Source organism: Thamnophis elegans, chromosome Z (genome assembly GCF_009769535.1).
Source record: "Thamnophis elegans isolate rThaEle1 chromosome Z, rThaEle1.pri, whole genome shotgun sequence".
Lineage (NCBI taxonomy): Eukaryota > Metazoa > Chordata > Lepidosauria > Squamata > Colubridae > Thamnophis > Thamnophis elegans.
The window spans coordinates 2,268,777-2,284,371 of NC_045558.1; the positions used below are offsets into that span (position 1 = coordinate 2,268,777).

The 15,595-nt window shown below is 50.1% G+C and overlaps 2 protein-coding genes across 2 annotated transcripts; both read right to left on the reverse strand.

The window, feature by feature from the left end:
• Nucleotides 1-240: 240 nt before the first annotated feature.
• Nucleotides 241-5,375, reverse strand: TMEM129 (transmembrane protein 129). The gene is made up of 4 exons (XM_032237803.1): nt 5,006-5,375; nt 3,691-4,168; nt 2,642-2,801; nt 241-2,128 (listed from the first exon to the last, which is right to left on the reverse strand). Exons 1-4 carry the CDS (start codon nt 5,223-5,225, stop codon nt 1,880-1,882), a joined length of 1,107 nt encoding a protein of 368 aa, XP_032093694.1. The 5' UTR covers nt 5,226-5,375; the 3' UTR covers nt 241-1,879.
• Nucleotides 5,376-9,381: 4,006 nt separating this feature from the next.
• NDUFA4 (NDUFA4 mitochondrial complex associated) lies at nt 9,382-14,980 on the reverse strand. The gene is made up of 4 exons (XM_032237992.1): nt 14,796-14,980; nt 14,272-14,360; nt 10,440-10,500; nt 9,382-9,626 (listed from the first exon to the last, which is right to left on the reverse strand). The coding sequence occupies exons 1-4, from the start codon at nt 14,907-14,909 to the stop codon at nt 9,570-9,572; spliced, it is 321 nt and encodes a 106-aa protein (XP_032093883.1). The 5' UTR covers nt 14,910-14,980; the 3' UTR covers nt 9,382-9,569.
• Nucleotides 14,981-15,595: the final 615 nt, after the last annotated feature.

Below are 15,595 nucleotides of genomic sequence, written 5' to 3' on the forward strand. Positions count from 1 at the left end.
TGATGAGCAAATGGGGAAAATGGGAGTCTCATGACAACCACATGGGAAACTTTACAACTGCCGGAATTCGCTTAAAAACTGCCAGGCAAAACTCACATCATTGATTAGCAACGGAAAGTTTGGCCTCAACTGTGGTCGTAAGTCGAAGACCACCTGTATAAATGAATTTGAAATCGAAGGGAATAGTAATAACAGGACGCAAACTCCGGAGGAATAAAATAACACAAGAATTGTTCGAGCTCAAAGTGGCAAAAAAATTTATTCGGTAGAACAAACAGGATCGCTCGTAAATATAATACTGGATAATACTTTCCAAAAAATTCTCAACTGAAATTATTCATTTTTAATAAGTTTAATAAGTTCTATTTCACTTCTTCAAATAAAAATTTCTCCTGTTCTATTGTACAAACCAGGGGGCGGGGGGGGGGTGTGATTTAAAACAACTAGGTTTAGCCAGAATTCTCAGCAGCGTTTGTACAGCCTGGGAAATTCTGGGAATTAAAGTCTACACACCTGGGGGAAACCTAGGTGTGTAATTCTAAGGTGCAGTTTGTGCCCCATTTTCACATAACCAGCTGCATTTGCGAAACCAACATCTTTTTGCTGGCGTGCCTCCTCCAGACCGAAGGTGAATTCATGAAATTTGGGGTGTGCGCGTGTGTGGGGAAAAAAACCGGACAGGAACTGAACTGATTATTTAAAAAAATTAAAGAAAATAAATTAATTAAAAGTTACAAGGATGTTTGTGGAGGAGACGGGGGGGGGGGGGAAGCTGGCACTTAAGGGGCACTTTAAAAATCTCATGAGTTTCTTTGCTTGAGATAATAAGCATGTTGTTTCTCAAACTTGGCACTTGAAGAGGGGTGGACTACAACTCCCAGACTTAAAGCATGCTGGCTGGGGGATTCTGGGAGTGAAGTCCACCTATTTTCAAGTTCCTGAGATTTTTAGACCCGCCTATCTCAACCCAAAGACAAATAGAAACTAATCAAAAACTCAACTTCAGCTCAAACTTAAATTCATCTCTCTGACAAACAATTGTTGCCTTGTATTTGTTGTACTAATAAAGGAATTTCACTTCCATTTGCCCTTTGCAAAGGATACCGACTGAATAATACACTTGGTGAACCCGAGTTAAGAAACCGTCAGAAAAAGACAATTTCAAGTATATCATTCTCCCTTTTTTTTTTCCACCCAAAGTTCAGCCTTCATAAATCACTAAAAAAAAAAGTGATTTTTAATCCCACCAGTTCCCAGGCTGTTAATCCGTTTCCTTTCCCGAGAAAAACTCTCCGGAAACACTGCAATAATTTAGATAATCATCCTACATATATATATAGATAGAGAGATCTATCTTTTAATGCCGCTAAGAGAGGATTTGCAGACGTGGTCTGAATCCGAGAAGTGCATGAGAACGTTAAGAGTTTGTCGCAGCGAGTCCGTCGCCGTCATTCCTGTTTCCAGGATTACAAAGTTTGAAAAAAAAAAAAGGGAATTGCGGACTAAGGCAGAGTGTGGAACAACTCACCAAATCCAGTCCCGATTTAGGAGGCGAAGAAAAAAAAAAACCTTGTTTTTGACTTGGCATTCTAAAGTAGTGTTTCTCAAGCTCGGCCCCTTTAAGAGGGAGGGACTTCAACTCCAGGGATTCTGGGAGTTGAAGTCCACCCATTTTAAAGGGGCGGCGCTCGTGAAATACTGGAGACTTAAAACTCCGCATTCAAAAAGAGAAGAACGGAATGGGGTTTGAAAAGGCATCAAAAAGGGGGAGATTATGGAAATATCTATCCTGCAAAGACAATCCCAGGAGCTATAAGACCACGAACGCTGCAGTCGATTGCATATTTCCTCTCCTCTTGTCTCTCTGCGCGCCTCCCCGTCACTCCAAGAAGCAGACGTCCAAAATGCAGAATTTGGCCCGGCAGGTGGGACAAGGCACGTGGCTGGAGAGCCAGGTCTCCGGGTGCTGCTGGTCCTGTTGGCTGGCAAACCATTTGCCCATGCAGAGCAGGCACCACATGGGGTAGCAGAAACAGAGCTGGCATATGCCCTCGTCCGGCTCGTCGCAGTTCTTCAGCAGTTTGACGTTGGCCGGGGACTGCATGCAGCCGATGCAGAGGTCCAGCTCCTGCAGGGGGAGGAAGAAGCATTGAGGTCATTAAGGAGACTCTGAGGTGGGGTGGTTTCCGTGCAGATGTCTCAGGACCCAACTGAGTAACATCATCAGTGCTAGAAGGGAGAGGGATTTGTGGAGAGAGAGGAAGAGCAGGAGGAGGAGGACTGTGGCTGAGCTGCGTGGTTTTCTTGCAGAAAACGTTTCGTGACCCAACTAGGGAACATCAGGAAGGAAGGAACGGTGGGGGGTCTTTGGTGCTCCCCAAGGTTTTGTCACAGACATCTCTTGACCCCACTAGGTAACGTCATCAGTGGCACAGGGGAGTGTGCATAAGCAGAGAGCAAAATCCCCCTCCCTTCCAGCAACAAGGATGGCCTGTATTTACGACAACCCCAACACCCTTCCCAGGTGCCTCTCCAAAAACCCATGTCAAAAGGGGAAGCGGATCCACTCAACGCCCAAATCGGTCTTGGGGCCGAGGACTGCCTGTCACCCCGCCGTCAACTGGACCAGATGGAAACTCACCTGGTCACTGGGAACCAGGTAAGGAGGGTTCTTCTCCACCAGGGAGATGAAGGTCTCCAGAAAGAGGTCACTCAGGGTCTGGTGGATGACCACGTTGGCTGCGTTACGGATCGGGGCCCGGAGCTTGTCCTGCAGCTCCCTGTATTCCGACGAGTTGAGCCTGTCGGGAAAACAAAGACCAGATCCCGATTCTGGGAATAAACGACACTGAATTTCAAAATAAAGAAGAAACCGGCATGGTTTTTAAACTCAGGCAGCCCCTGAGTTAAAGGCGATTCACTTTGTGGACGGTCCCAAGTTACAACGGCCCTGGAAACAGAAAAAAGGGACTCGGGAGCTTTTTTTCCACGCTTACGACCGTCACGGGATTTACATTCGGAGGCTAGTCAAAGCGGCTCGAATCTGTGACAGTCGGATCATCCTGGGTTCCTACGATCCCCTTTTGCGACAGGGAAGGCTGATTCACTTAACGACCATGTGACTCAATGTACGACCACAATCGAGTCCCAAATTTCTATTGTTAAGCCAGACATTTGTGAAGTGAGCTTTGCCCCACTGGATGGCCTCTTTCGACACAGGGGTTAAGCGAATCTGCGGTTGTTAAGTGAGTCACATGGCGTTAAGTGAAGCTGGCTTCCACACTTGACATAGCTGAATAGGTCGCAAAGAAGAATCACGTGACCCAAGGATATTGCAGTTGCCATAAATACGAGTAAACTGCCAAGCGTCTGAATTTTGATTTCACAACTGCGGGGATGCGGTCACTTACTTAACGACCATGTAATAAAAACCTGCTTGGATTCATTTAACAACCGTGTGATTAAAAACTGCGAAGATTTACTTAACTGGGGGCAAGAACCGTTGTAATATGGGGAAAACCTCAACCAGCCACAAAATAGAAATTTGTGGCCGTAAATCGAGGACCGCCTGCATAAATGGAACCGCCAGAGAAGTTGACCCACCGTTGCGTTCCAGATTGCTAAATCTCTTCGGCTCCGAATTCAAATTAATACCTCCCACCCCCACCCCAATCCATGGAGAACCGTTACCGGATGTCGAAGGGTTTGACGTGGGGATTGACGCTGGCCACGCGGATGGTGAGGAACTGAGCCGGCATGCCAGCCTCCGGCAAGATCTCCTGCTGCCTCGAGGCTATGACGGACATCTGGATGTCCCTTTGTGGGGCCACGTGGAAGGAGTAGGTGGTCACTTTGATAATCCAGCTGTCGGTCACAATCAGGCGGCCCCCCGGCGGCCCCGTGGCAAACTTATCGATCCGCCGGAATTCGGTGTCGATGGAGGAGGCCACGGTCTGCCAGGTGCCGTGGGGTGCCAGGGCGTAGCAGGAGAGGTTCTGGACCAGCGGGTGGCGGGACCAGCCGTCCCGAGACCAGAGGAAGGCGAAGGTGACTGCGAGGATCAGGAGGAGGACGGCTCCCACGAAGAAAGTTTTCCACAGCTCTGACGCCTCGGAGATGGTGCTCAGCTGTTTTTCGGGCGCCGCAAAGCACATTCCAAAGTAGTAGCCTAAGGAAGAGAAAGGTCGGTTTGTCTTTCTTTCCCTCCCTCCCTCCTTTCTCTTTCTCTCTCCCCCTCCTTTTCCTTTCTTTCTCTTTCATTAGCTCCTTCATTCTTTCCTCCTGTTTTTCTTCCTCGTTCCTTTTCCTTACCTTCATTCTGTTTTACTGTCCTTCCTTCCTCTTCCTCACCTGCCTCCCCCCTCCTTGGGGTTCCCCCCTCCCCTTTCATACACAACCTGCCTCTCCCCCCCCCCTTCTTGGGGATTCTCTCGCTCCCTCCCCTTGGGGTCCCCCTCCTCTTTTTCCTGCCCCTCCCCAGCTGAATGTGGGGGTCCAGAGCCAGATCCTAAGCAGTGGTTGGGGGGGGGGCGGACCGTCCCCCCCCATCCCCCTTTCCCCCACATCCTTGAGAGGCTTCACTCTTCGTCCCCATCTCTCTTTTCTCCTACCTGCCCCCCCTCTTGGTGGCGGCTCTCCCTCCATCCCCTTGGGGTTCCCCCTTCTCTTTCCCCCCCCCACAGCTGAATGTGGGGGTTCAGAGCCTGACTCTAAGCGGCGGCGGGGCAGTGACCCCCCCCTCCCCCTTTCTCCTTCCCCCTCCCTGTCCCAGCTCTTGGGGGGGGGCTCGCCTCTCCCTCCCTCGGGGCCCCCCTCCCCTTTCTCCCCCTCCGCAGCTGAATGAAAGGACCCAGAGCCCCAGGGGCTAAGGAGGGGGTCGGTCCACCCCTTCTCCCCTCCCTGCCCCCCCCCACTTGGGGGGGTCCCTCCCTCCCTGCCTGCACTCCCTTTCCAAGGAGGAGGTGCCTCCCCTCCTTCCCCCTCCCCCCCCCGGGAAGCCCCTCACCCAAGGGCAGGGCGGCGTGGGCCAGGAGGGTGCCGGTGCCCCTCCGCAGGTGGTAGTGGACGAAAGCCACGTCCTCGCTGCCCAGCCAGTTGCCCAGCAGGTTCTGCACCGTCAGGCCGGCCAGGTGGAACTCGCAGGGAGGGAAGACGAAGCAGAAGGCCATCACCAGGTAGGCCAGCGTGAAGGTGGCCGCCGCGGGGGCCTCCATGGAGCCCCCCATAAACCTCCCTCGCGCGGGTGACGGCGGGAGATGTAGTCCGTCCGCACTCCGCCGCTTCCTCTTCCCGCCGCTGCTCTCGCCCGAAGTCCTCCTTCCGCGCGGGGAACTCTGGGAGCTGCAGTCGCAGGTGGCTCTTCGCTCTCGAAGCCTCTAAGCCGGCGGAAGCAGGGCGCGAGGCATTTTGGGAGCTGGAGTCCCTCCTTCTGCTCCTCCTCCTCCTCTTCCCGACTCACGCCCTCCTAAGGGGCGGGGGGGGACTTCCGCCGGCGGAATCAACGCGCGAGGCATTCTGGGCGGGTTGAAGTCCTTCATCTCGGCCAGGTATATACGCTCGAGTTGCGAATGCCTTCCGCCGGCGGAAGTGACGCGCGGAGCCCCCTCTGGTGTTTGAAGTCCCTCCTCCCGTTTGATTGACCTGACAGGGGAAAAAAAAGGGGAGGGTGCTTACTCCGGGAATGCCGGGAGATGTAGTCTGCCTTCTCTCCTCAGGCCCGCTTTAGCGCGCGTGACTTCTCACGCGAGGAACTCTGGGAGTTGAAGTCTCCCTGCCTCTTCCCGCTTCCCCAGCTCCTTCTGTAGCGCTTGGAAATTCTTTGTTGCAAGTTGGATTTCGAGGGTTTGCAAATCTCGCCCTCTTCCCGGGGCCAAATTGCCCTTTGGGGGGGTCCCTGGATGGTTTGAATGGGGCCCAACAGCCCAATTTGCCTCGCAGAAGTGATTTGCGCCCTGTACATTTAATAATACAGTCCCGGACTTACGACGGTTCCTTTAGTGGCCACTCTGAAGGAGAAAAATAAGAAATTACTCTTATATAAAAGTGCAAAATGGTGTGAGACTCTTGGTGTTGTTTCCCCCCCCCTCCCCTTGCAATTATTAAACACAAGTGTAAGCGGTGACGACAATACAGGATGACCTGCTAAAATTCCTTGGAAATGCAGAAAGATAATTCGGAAGACAAGGACACCAGTTGGCGAGATGGGAACATCTGCTGCCTAGAATGGAATAACAAAGTGGCAGAGATAAGATAAAGGGATTTGCAGGAAGAGTCACGCTGACCTCTTGAGATTTGAATTAACTTCCAAGAATGACTGTGAAGATGGAGGGGGGGGGCTCCTCAACCCATTGGAAATAGCAATAGCAATAGCAGTTAGACTTATATACCGCTTCATAGGGCTTTCAGCCCTCTCTAAGCGGTTTACAGAGTCAGCATATCGCCCCCAACAACAATCCGGGTCCTCATTTTACCCACCTCGGAAGGATGGAAGGCTGAGTCAACCCTGAGCCGGTGAGATTTGAACCGCAGAACTGCAAAATTGCAGTCAGCTGAAGTGGCCTGCAGTGCTGCACCTTAACCACTGCGCCACCTCGGCTCTGGGAGTCTGGGAAGGCTGCGCATGACACCACTATTTCATTTCTTTGCAATAAACCTTTGAATTGTGAACCAGGTGCGTCTTTCACATTCTGAGCATAAGAATTGGGTTTTAATCTCTCACAGTTCCAAGTTATTGAAAACGGGGGGGGGGGGCTGCTTTTTGCATGACTGTTGCATTAGCCCTCTGGTCACATGATCAACTTTTGGCAGCCGACTCATCTTTATGACGGTCGTAGCATCCCTGATCTCCTTTTGCAATCTTCTCACCAGCCAGGAGGACAACCCGCTTAACAACAGCCCCACTAATTGAACAAGTGCAGCCGTCCTCTTAACCAGTGTCCAGAAAGCTCATCAAATTGTCATGATTAGTGACAGAAATTTGGGTCTCGACTGTTGGTCGTAAGTTGAGGAAGTTGTTGTGAAAAGAAACTGAGCAGTTTCTGGATCTTGCAGGGATTTTGCAGGGAAACTTTCTTTCCCCCATTTTATCTTAAATCCCTTAGCTCTCCTGGTGGCCTCCCATCCCAAACAGGCCATTTTTTTTCCTTGTTAATGCTACACCAGGCTATGTCAAACCTCCCTCCAGTCACGCTTGGCTTCTAATGAAGGTTTAAGCTTCCTTCAAGCCCAGAATATATATATATATTTTTCCATTTTAATCTTGGCTCTCCTAATGGCCTCCAATCCCAAACAGGTCTCCACCCCCACCTGAGCTACATCAAACCGCCCTCTGATCAAGCTTGACTTCCTAATTCAGCTTTGAGGCGAGATTCTCCTCCAATTTAAACTTCCCAATTTATTCTAAGGCCCTTGGCTCTCCTGGTGGTGTCCCATCCCAGACCTCAAGAGACCTCTTTTCTAGGTCAGCTTGGCAACCAGCCATGTTGCCAGATTCACTGAGTGGCCACATGATTAATTTATGAACTGAAGCTGATTCACTTAACATTGGGGCAAGAAAGGTCATAAAAATGGGGAAAAAGTTCACTTAACAAATGTTTTGCTTAGCCACAAAGATTTGGGGTCAATTGTGGTCCTTAATCCAAGGTATGGGCCCAGTTAGGACTTGGATTTAATTCTGTTTTTCGGGATGTGGCAGCTGGGCTTTGCAAGGTTTGTGCTTGCTCAGAAATGTCAATCTTTTTCTTTCTTTCTTTCTTTTTCTGTCCATTTCCTCTCCCGTGTACTCTTCCTTTTCTTTTTTCTTCCTTCTTTCTATCCATCCTTCCCTCTCTCCTTCCTCCTTTTTCTTTCGTCTCTACCCTACCTTCCCTCTATCCTTCCTTCTTTCCCTCTCTTCATCTCTCTTTCCTTTCCTTTTCATCCTGTGAGAACGGATGGAACGTTGCTCCTTTATCAGACGCATGAGAAGAATCCTAAAACCCTCTGAATCAATGGCTCTTAGTGGAAGCCTCACCAGCAAGGCCAAACCGAAACCACAAACGACCCAGAGGCTAATCACTGTGTGTGTGTCAGGGAGAGCCGAACGTTCACGGGCAAATTGTAAAGGACAAGATAAGGCGGATCCTGTTGTAACCAGGCAGGGGGTCATCATGTTTCTCATGAACACAGAACGTAAGGGATTGTAAGGCAACACGGATCTTAGGCGTGATGCGTATTGCGTGGAACATGTCTGAATGCCTTGTGTGGAACCTGAAGAGCGGCTTCATGATCTCAATCCCACTTGGGAAGGGAGGTGGAGGGCGGCCTTTGCAAACCCAATTCAATAAACCTCCTTTCTTTCCACATCAGACGTTTGTCTCTCGAATTAACGAGTATACATTTTGGATGTTTTATAAAACCACACATAGGTAGCCGTTCATTTAGCGACCGTTCAAAGTTACAACCGCCTGGAAAAGAAGGGACTGGGTGCCGTTTTTCACACTTAAACCACCTGGTCAAAAATTCCCCAGCCGGGCAACTGACTTCTCTTTATGACTGGTGGCTTCATCCTGAGGTCACATTATCCTCTTTTGCGACCTTCTGACAAGCAGGAAGCGGGATTCACCAGCTCACTAACTGAACAACGGTGGGGATTCACTTAAGAATGGTGGCGAGAAAGGTCATAAAATGAGGCAAAACTCACTTCACAACTGTCTCACAAACATTTGCTGGGGGGGCTCAATTCTGCTCCCAAATCAAGGACTGCCAATAAAAATAGCCGGTATTTATATCTGCCGCTGCAGATACTTTTTACGTTTATCTTTATCTATCTATCTTTCTATCTATCATCTATCTTTGTATCTATCTAGTCTGTATCTATCTATCTATCTATCTATCTTATATCTATCTACCTACCTATCCATCCATCCGTCACTCTCTCTCTCAATCATAGCTATCTGCTGTTGGTCCGTCCATTCGTCTATCTCACAATATCTATCTATCTATCTATCTATCTATCTATCTATCTATCTATCTATCTATCTATCTATCTATCTATCTATCTATCTATCTATCTAGTCTATCTTTGTATCTATCTATCTATCTATCTATCTATCTATCTATCTATCTATCTATCTATCTATCTATCTATCTATCTATCTATCTATCTATCATCTATCTATCTAGTCTATCTTTGTATGTATGTATGTATGTATGTGTGCGTGTGTGTGTCTGTCTGTCTGTCTACCTATCTATCTATCTATATCTATCTGTATCTACCTACCTACCTACCTACCTACCTATCTATCTATCATCTTGCTTCCATCTCTAATAAATAATATTTAAAAAGTTTTTTTAAGGTTTAATAAACCCAGCTGGAGAATTGTAGGAATTGTCCCGCCAATATTTAATTTTTCAAGTGGTTTGTTTATTAATTTTAAGCATGCACGTCTCCAACACATTATTTTTCAAGGCGATGCACACAAAAATCATATTTCAAGGATTGTGACGGGTGTATAGGGTTTGTGCGGTCAGCTTCTGGAGGACCTTTGCTGGACAGCTTCTGCAAGGACAGTCACGAAACCCGCCTCGTTTTAGAAGTCAGGACGGTCTTTCTGCAGCTTGCTGTAGTCCATGTTGACGGCAAAGAACTGGAAGAAGAAAAGAGAGTGATGGAAAGGAAAGTGGCCGCTTTTGCAAAAAAAGGAGAAAGCAACTTGAAACCACATGCGGAAAAATAAATAAATAAAACACCTAACGATTTCGTACTTCTTTGGATTCCACTTTTCAACCGAAATATGAATTACTGCACCTTTACTAAGTGGCCTTACTACTCACTGGCACAGCACTGCTGTACGTCAATCCGCAAACCCTAATATCTGGACGGACGGAACTTTGCAACAGGGTGAAAAATTGCCAGGCATCAGGAGATGGTAAGTTCTAGTCCAGCTTTAGGTAGGAAAGCCAGCTGGGTGACTCTGGGCCAATCACCAGGAGACAGTGAGTTCTAGTCCCACCTTAACCATGAAACCTACTGGGTGACTCTGGACCAATCACCAGCCAACAGCGAGTTCTAGTCCCACCTTAAATAGAGTAAACAGAGTTGTAAAGGACCTTGGAGGTCATCTAGTCCTTGAGCAAGATATGACCTGTAATCAAGATTGTAAAAGACTTTACCTTAGAATTTAATCCTGCTTTCAGCGTCTTAAGTTTTTATTTTCGTTAGTCTAATGCTAATTTAAACCCAGCCCTTTAATCCGTATTCTTTATTATATAAGGTCTCTGTAAAATTCGAAATAAAACACTTTTGAGGGAGGGAGCCCCTTAAAATAGCAGAGTAACGGAATCGTAGATTTGGAAGGGACCCTGGAAGTCATGTAGTCCACCCCCCCTTCTCAGAACGCCCGGGCAAAACCTGTCACATACCAAGCGATGTAATTTATTTGAACAATTAAAAGGCCCACCTTGTAACGGTGAGTGGGATCAAGGTTGTTCCATGGCTCTGGGTTATTCTTCTTATCCCATCTAGGGGGAGAAAACAGACAATCAGGACACTGTATGAAGGCAGTCCTCGCTTAATGACCAGTTGCTCAGTTGTAAGTTACGACAGGCCTTTGCAGAACCACTCGAGACCCACTTCCAAAGTTTTAATGGCCAAACCTCTCTTCCTCTTTACTGGTTGTGACTTTTGTTTCTCATTTGGGACACATAAAAGCCCATAGAGGGTAAAAATGGACTCACTTAACAACGTTATGTTTGTTTAACGTTTCGTGACCCAACTATCGTGTTTCCCTGAAAATATGACATGTCCTGAAAATAAGGCCATGCCAAATTTTCGGGGTGGGCAAACATATTGAGAGCCGAGGTGGCGCAGTGGTTAGGGTGCAGTACTGCAGGCCACTTCAGCTGACTGTTATCTGCAGTTCGGCTGTTCAAATCTCACCGGCTCAAAGGTTGACTCAGCCTTCCATCCTTCCGAGGTGGGTGAAATGAGGACCCAGACTGTGGGGGCAATATGCTGACTCTGTAAACCGCTTAGAAAGGGCTGAAAGCCCTATGAAGCGGTATATAAGTCTAACTGCTATTGCTATTGCTATATAAGGCCTCCCCTGAAAATAAGGCCTAGTGAAGGGGTGGGTATGGCCAGAAGAGGAGACAATCCCCCTTCCCTTCCCACCTCAGGGCTTCTCGGCCCCCTAATCGGATCAGCTGAGCCCCTCCGTTCACAAAACAGCTGATTGGCGGATGCTGCTTAGGCCTCTGCCTCCAGCAAGCGCCGGTTGCTTTTACAGCCAATTGCGGCTGCAGAAGAAGCCGGGGGGGTCAAGCAACACACCCCACGTGCCTCACGCCCTCCTTACGTAACGGTGACGGTCACAGCCAGCAATTCCGTCCACGGAATTAACCTCCTCTCCTGCTCCATCCTCCACTGCCACCTGCAGGGCATGAAGAGGAGTTTGTGGGACGACTTCCAATTTCGCGAGATCTTTTTTATTTTCTTTTTGCAAGAAGTTGGAAGGTATTTTTGGGGGAGGGGTGGTTGTTGTTGTTGTTTTGCCAGGAAAGGAAGGCATGGAAATCCATACACTTCGGACATCGGAAGGAGGAGATGCCGCTGCTGCATTGTAGGAAATCTCTCCTCCCCCATCCTGCAAATCGTCCTTTCAAAGAGGAGTTTCACCAGGATGAAGGTGACACAAACACCACCTCCAGAGGCCTCTTCGTCCTGGTGAAACTCCTCTTTGACAGGACAATCTGCAAGGGGGGGGTGGTCTGGGAGATTTCCTGCACTTCGGCAACGGAGTCTCCTCGCAGGGCTTCTTCCGATGTCCCAGGTGTATGGATTTCCATGCCTACAGGGGGTCACTTCTCACCTGCATATTCACACAGAAGGCTCGAATTGGGGCGTTTTTTGCAAACCGCATGAAAATGGGGAGGGGGGGATTTTCCTTCCTCTCACCCTGTTCCAAAGCTCAGCACAGACTCAGAAACAGGATAAGAGGCCAAAATCCCTTCCTTGCTCTTTTCCTGGCGACCGTTCTTTCCTTGGGAACTCAGCGAAGGTGCACATCCCCCCAAATGCTCCATCCGAAGCCTCCAGCTTTGCAATCTGTGCACAGCTCCCAAGGAAAGGACAGCCAGTGTGTGTGTTTGAGTGTGTGCGAGAGAGAGGATGCCTAACCCCACCCCTCCCAAGGCAGCCACACCCCACCATTAACCTCCTCTCCTGCTCCATCCTCCACTGCCACCTGCAGGGCATGAAGAGGAGTTTGTGGGACGACTTCCAATTTCGCGAGATCTTTTTTATTTTCTTTTTGCAAGAAGTTGGAAGGTATTTTTGGGGGAGGGGTGGTTGTTGTTGTTGTTTTGCCAGTCACACAGATTACTTCTCTTGTCCTGCAGGTGGAGCAGAAAACAGAGCTGGAAAGCAAGTTAACGAAGGGATGTGACTTCCTTGGAGGGTGTAGGTGTGTGTGTGCGAGACCTGTCTGTCTGGGGTGGTTGGGTAAGAGAGAGAGCGGTCGAGATCGGATCCAACCTCGGAGGGTTGTATTGTATTGTATTGTATTTGGTTTATTTGTATGCCGCCCTTCTCCAGGAGGGACTCAGGGCGGCGAACAACTCAGGGGGGGAAAGGGAACATAAACAACAGTACACATAATTAAAATACACGAAAAATCACACAGCCATACCAGTCGAGAGGGGAGGGGAACTCATCAACCCCAGGCCTGCCGGCACAGCCAGGTTTTGTTACTATATACCAGAGCTGGAAGTGGTGGGTGCTCTCTCTTTCTCTCTCTCTCTCTCACACACACAGACACACAAACACACAGGTTTGATCTTTTACTCTCCCTCCCTTCCTTCCTTCCACTGTGAGGTTTTGCATGGAGGAGCAGATCACTTCCTGCAGGGATGGCCTCGGCACCCACTTCGGATGGCAAACAGAAGAGCTTTGCTCTTTTTTCCCCAGGGTCTTTCAAATTCTCCCCTTGTCCTCACTTCTCTGCCATAAAATTCTGGGCTCTGGCAGAATTTGTCTGTACGGTTCCCAGGGAGGGAGGGAGGAAGGGAGAAGCGGTGAGAGAGGAATGGGGAACAAATAGAAAGGATGGCTGGACTGGCTGCGTTCTGCTTCCTTTGCACGCTGTGTCCCCTGGGAGGCCTCCTAGAGAAGCAGGCAAAAGCCAGGCCGCAAAGAGAAATTGGGTCAAGCAGGTGGTGGGACGGAGAGGGTGGGGCCAGCGGGCTTGCTGCCCCTCCGTATCTGAAAAATAATAAGACCTCCCCGGAAAAAAAGGCCAAACATTTATTTCAGGGGTCAAAAGAAAATAAGACCCTGTCTTATTTTCGAGGAAACGTGGCAGGTAACATCATCAGTGCTAGAGGAGGAGGAGGAGGAGGAGGAGGAGGAGGAGGAAGAAGGGGACAACAACTTTAGGGTCCTTGGATCCTCCGAGCTTGGTGGTTTATTTGCAGACGTCTCATAATCCAACTAGATAATGTCATCAGTGCTTGAACGCTTTGCGAAGGGGGATCGGGGGGGAGGGGGAGGACAGTGGGGTCCTTGGTGCTCTTAGAGCTGGGTGGTTTCCTTGCAGACATTTCATGACCCAACTAGGGAACATCATCAGTGCTGGAAAGGATTGTGTATAAATAAAGAGCAAGCCGTACCTTCCTTCTAGCACTGTTGACATTCCCTAGTTTGGTCATAAGATGTCTGCACGAAAACCACCCAGCTCAGAGAGCACCAAGGACCCTCCCCTCCCCATGACGCTTGGGGAATTCTGGGAGTTGAAGTCCAGATAGCATGAAACACGGTCAGAGAGAGCTGAGGTGGCGCAGTGGTTAAATGCAGCACTGCAGGCTACTTCAGCTGACTGCAGTTCTGCAGTTCGGCTGTTCAAATCTCACCGGCTCAAAGGTTGACTCAGCCTTCCATCCTTCCGAGGTGGGTGAAATGAGGACCCGGATTGTTGTTGGGGGCAATATGCTGACTCTGTAAACCGCTTAGAGAGGGCTGAAAGCCCCATGAAGCGGTATATAAGTCTAACTGCTATTGCTATATTTCACTTTGAATGGTCACTAAATGAACTATTGATAACTCCCAAGGGGGGGGGGGGTCCCTGTGTTAAATTTAAGTGTTCATTAAAAAAAAAAGACGGCTGGCCCTTTTAATCTGAGTGTTGTTTTCATCACAGCTGCAAATGAACAAATTCAGCTTCTTCCGATCCCCAACAATCCAGGGTTTGTAGGGTAACAAACCAGGGTTTAATGTGGGTGTGGGACGAGACATACCTGACTTCGGGGCAGAGGAGAGCCAGACGCATCAAATAGAGTCCAGCACCGGCCACCGCAGTACCCATGATTAGGAAAAGCGGAATAAGCTGCGAGAGGGGGAAAAAAAGTAAATATTAGGATTAAAAATTAGGAGCAATGCAGGAAGTCCTCGCATTTACGGCCGGTTAGTGTCAGAAGTCTGCCTTCCGTTGTTAAGCGAATCCGTTCTTCCCCCCATTGGCTTTGGCCGGTCAAGAAGGGGGCGAAAGGGCAGCCGCCATAAAGACGAGCCTGGGGTTTGAATCACGGGCCGGGGACGATGGGAGCTGGAGTCCAGGCGTGCAAATGACCCCGAGGGTGGGGTTGCACCGGCCGGGGATGATGGGGGATGCCTGGAGTGCAGGGATATAAAGGGCCCCCGGGGATGGGCACACCCAGTCAGGGGATGATGGGAGCTGGAGTCCCCGGGCGTGCAAATGACCCTCAGGGCAGCCCGCCCCTGCCGGGGACGATGGGGTCTGGAGTCCCGGGGAGCCACTCACGCTGGGCCGATGTGTGACTTGGTGGCGGAGGAAGCCAATCAAGCCCGGGTTGGAGGCGGCGGAGGCGGCCGGAGGGGCGCGGGGCTGCTGAGGCTGTTGCTGCTGCTGCGACATGGCGGCCGGATCAATGTCAAGCCAGGACCCGCGCAGGCACTCAAGTAGCCGCCTCTGCGGAGGACCCCCCCTCACGAGGCGGGTGTGCGCATGCGCTATGGCGGACAAATGTCTCTCTCTACTCGCCCCTCCCTCCCGCCCCCAAGTGCGCACTGAAGTTGCCACCTCTGCAGAGGGGAACCAGGCTCGCGAGACCACTCTGCGCCTGCGCGGCCGCCCGCCAGCCCTCCCTCCGAGCGCGCCTGCGCACTCCGCTCGGCCGCTAGGGGGAAGCCGAGACCGCGGGGTGAAAAAAAATGCCCATTCAATGTTGGGGCTGACCCGGCTTGGGCTGAGCCATAAGGACACACCCCGCCATAGAGACTCCGCCTAGCGCGGCTGCTTCTTCTCTACCTAACCGGAAGTCCTCAGTGGTGGAAAAGACGCGGCTTGGGCTGGGCCAGAACGGCCGATCCCACCATAGAGACACTGCCTAGTGCGGCGTCCGGTGTTCTCTATCCCACAAGTCCCACTCAGTGATGGATCCAAAAGTTCCCCTCCCCCCCCCAGCACCATAGAGTCTCCTCTGAGCGCGGTGTCCTTTTTTCCTCTCCCTAAACTTAAAACTCCACTCAATTGTTTGGCCGAGGGGAAAACCGCCCCCTTGCAATAGAGTCTCCTCCTAGGGCGCCGTGCTTTACTAACTG

Coding starts and splice junctions, on each gene's coding strand:
- TMEM129 (XM_032237803.1), bottom strand. CDS start 5,225: ATGGGGGGCTCCATGGAGGCCCCCGCGGCGGCCACCTTCACGCTGGCC. Junction 4,169..5,005: donor CCACGCCGCCCTGCCCTTGG/GTGAGGGGCTTC, acceptor TCTCTTCCTTAG/GCTACTACTTTGGAATGTGC. Junction 2,802..3,690: donor GTCAAACCCTTCGACATCCG/GTAACGGTTCTC, acceptor TTTTCCCGACAG/GCTCAACTCGTCGGAATACA.
- NDUFA4 (XM_032237992.1), bottom strand. CDS start 14,909: ATGTCGCAGCAGCAGCAACAGCCTCAGCAGCCCCGCGCCCCTCCGGCC. Junction 14,361..14,795: donor AAGTCACACATCGGCCCAGC/GTGAGTGGCTCC, acceptor CCCCTCTCGCAG/CTTATTCCGCTTTTCCTAAT. Junction 9,627..10,439: donor ATCCCACTCACCGTTACAAG/GTGGGCCTTTTA, acceptor TTCTTCTTCCAG/TTCTTTGCCGTCAACATGGA.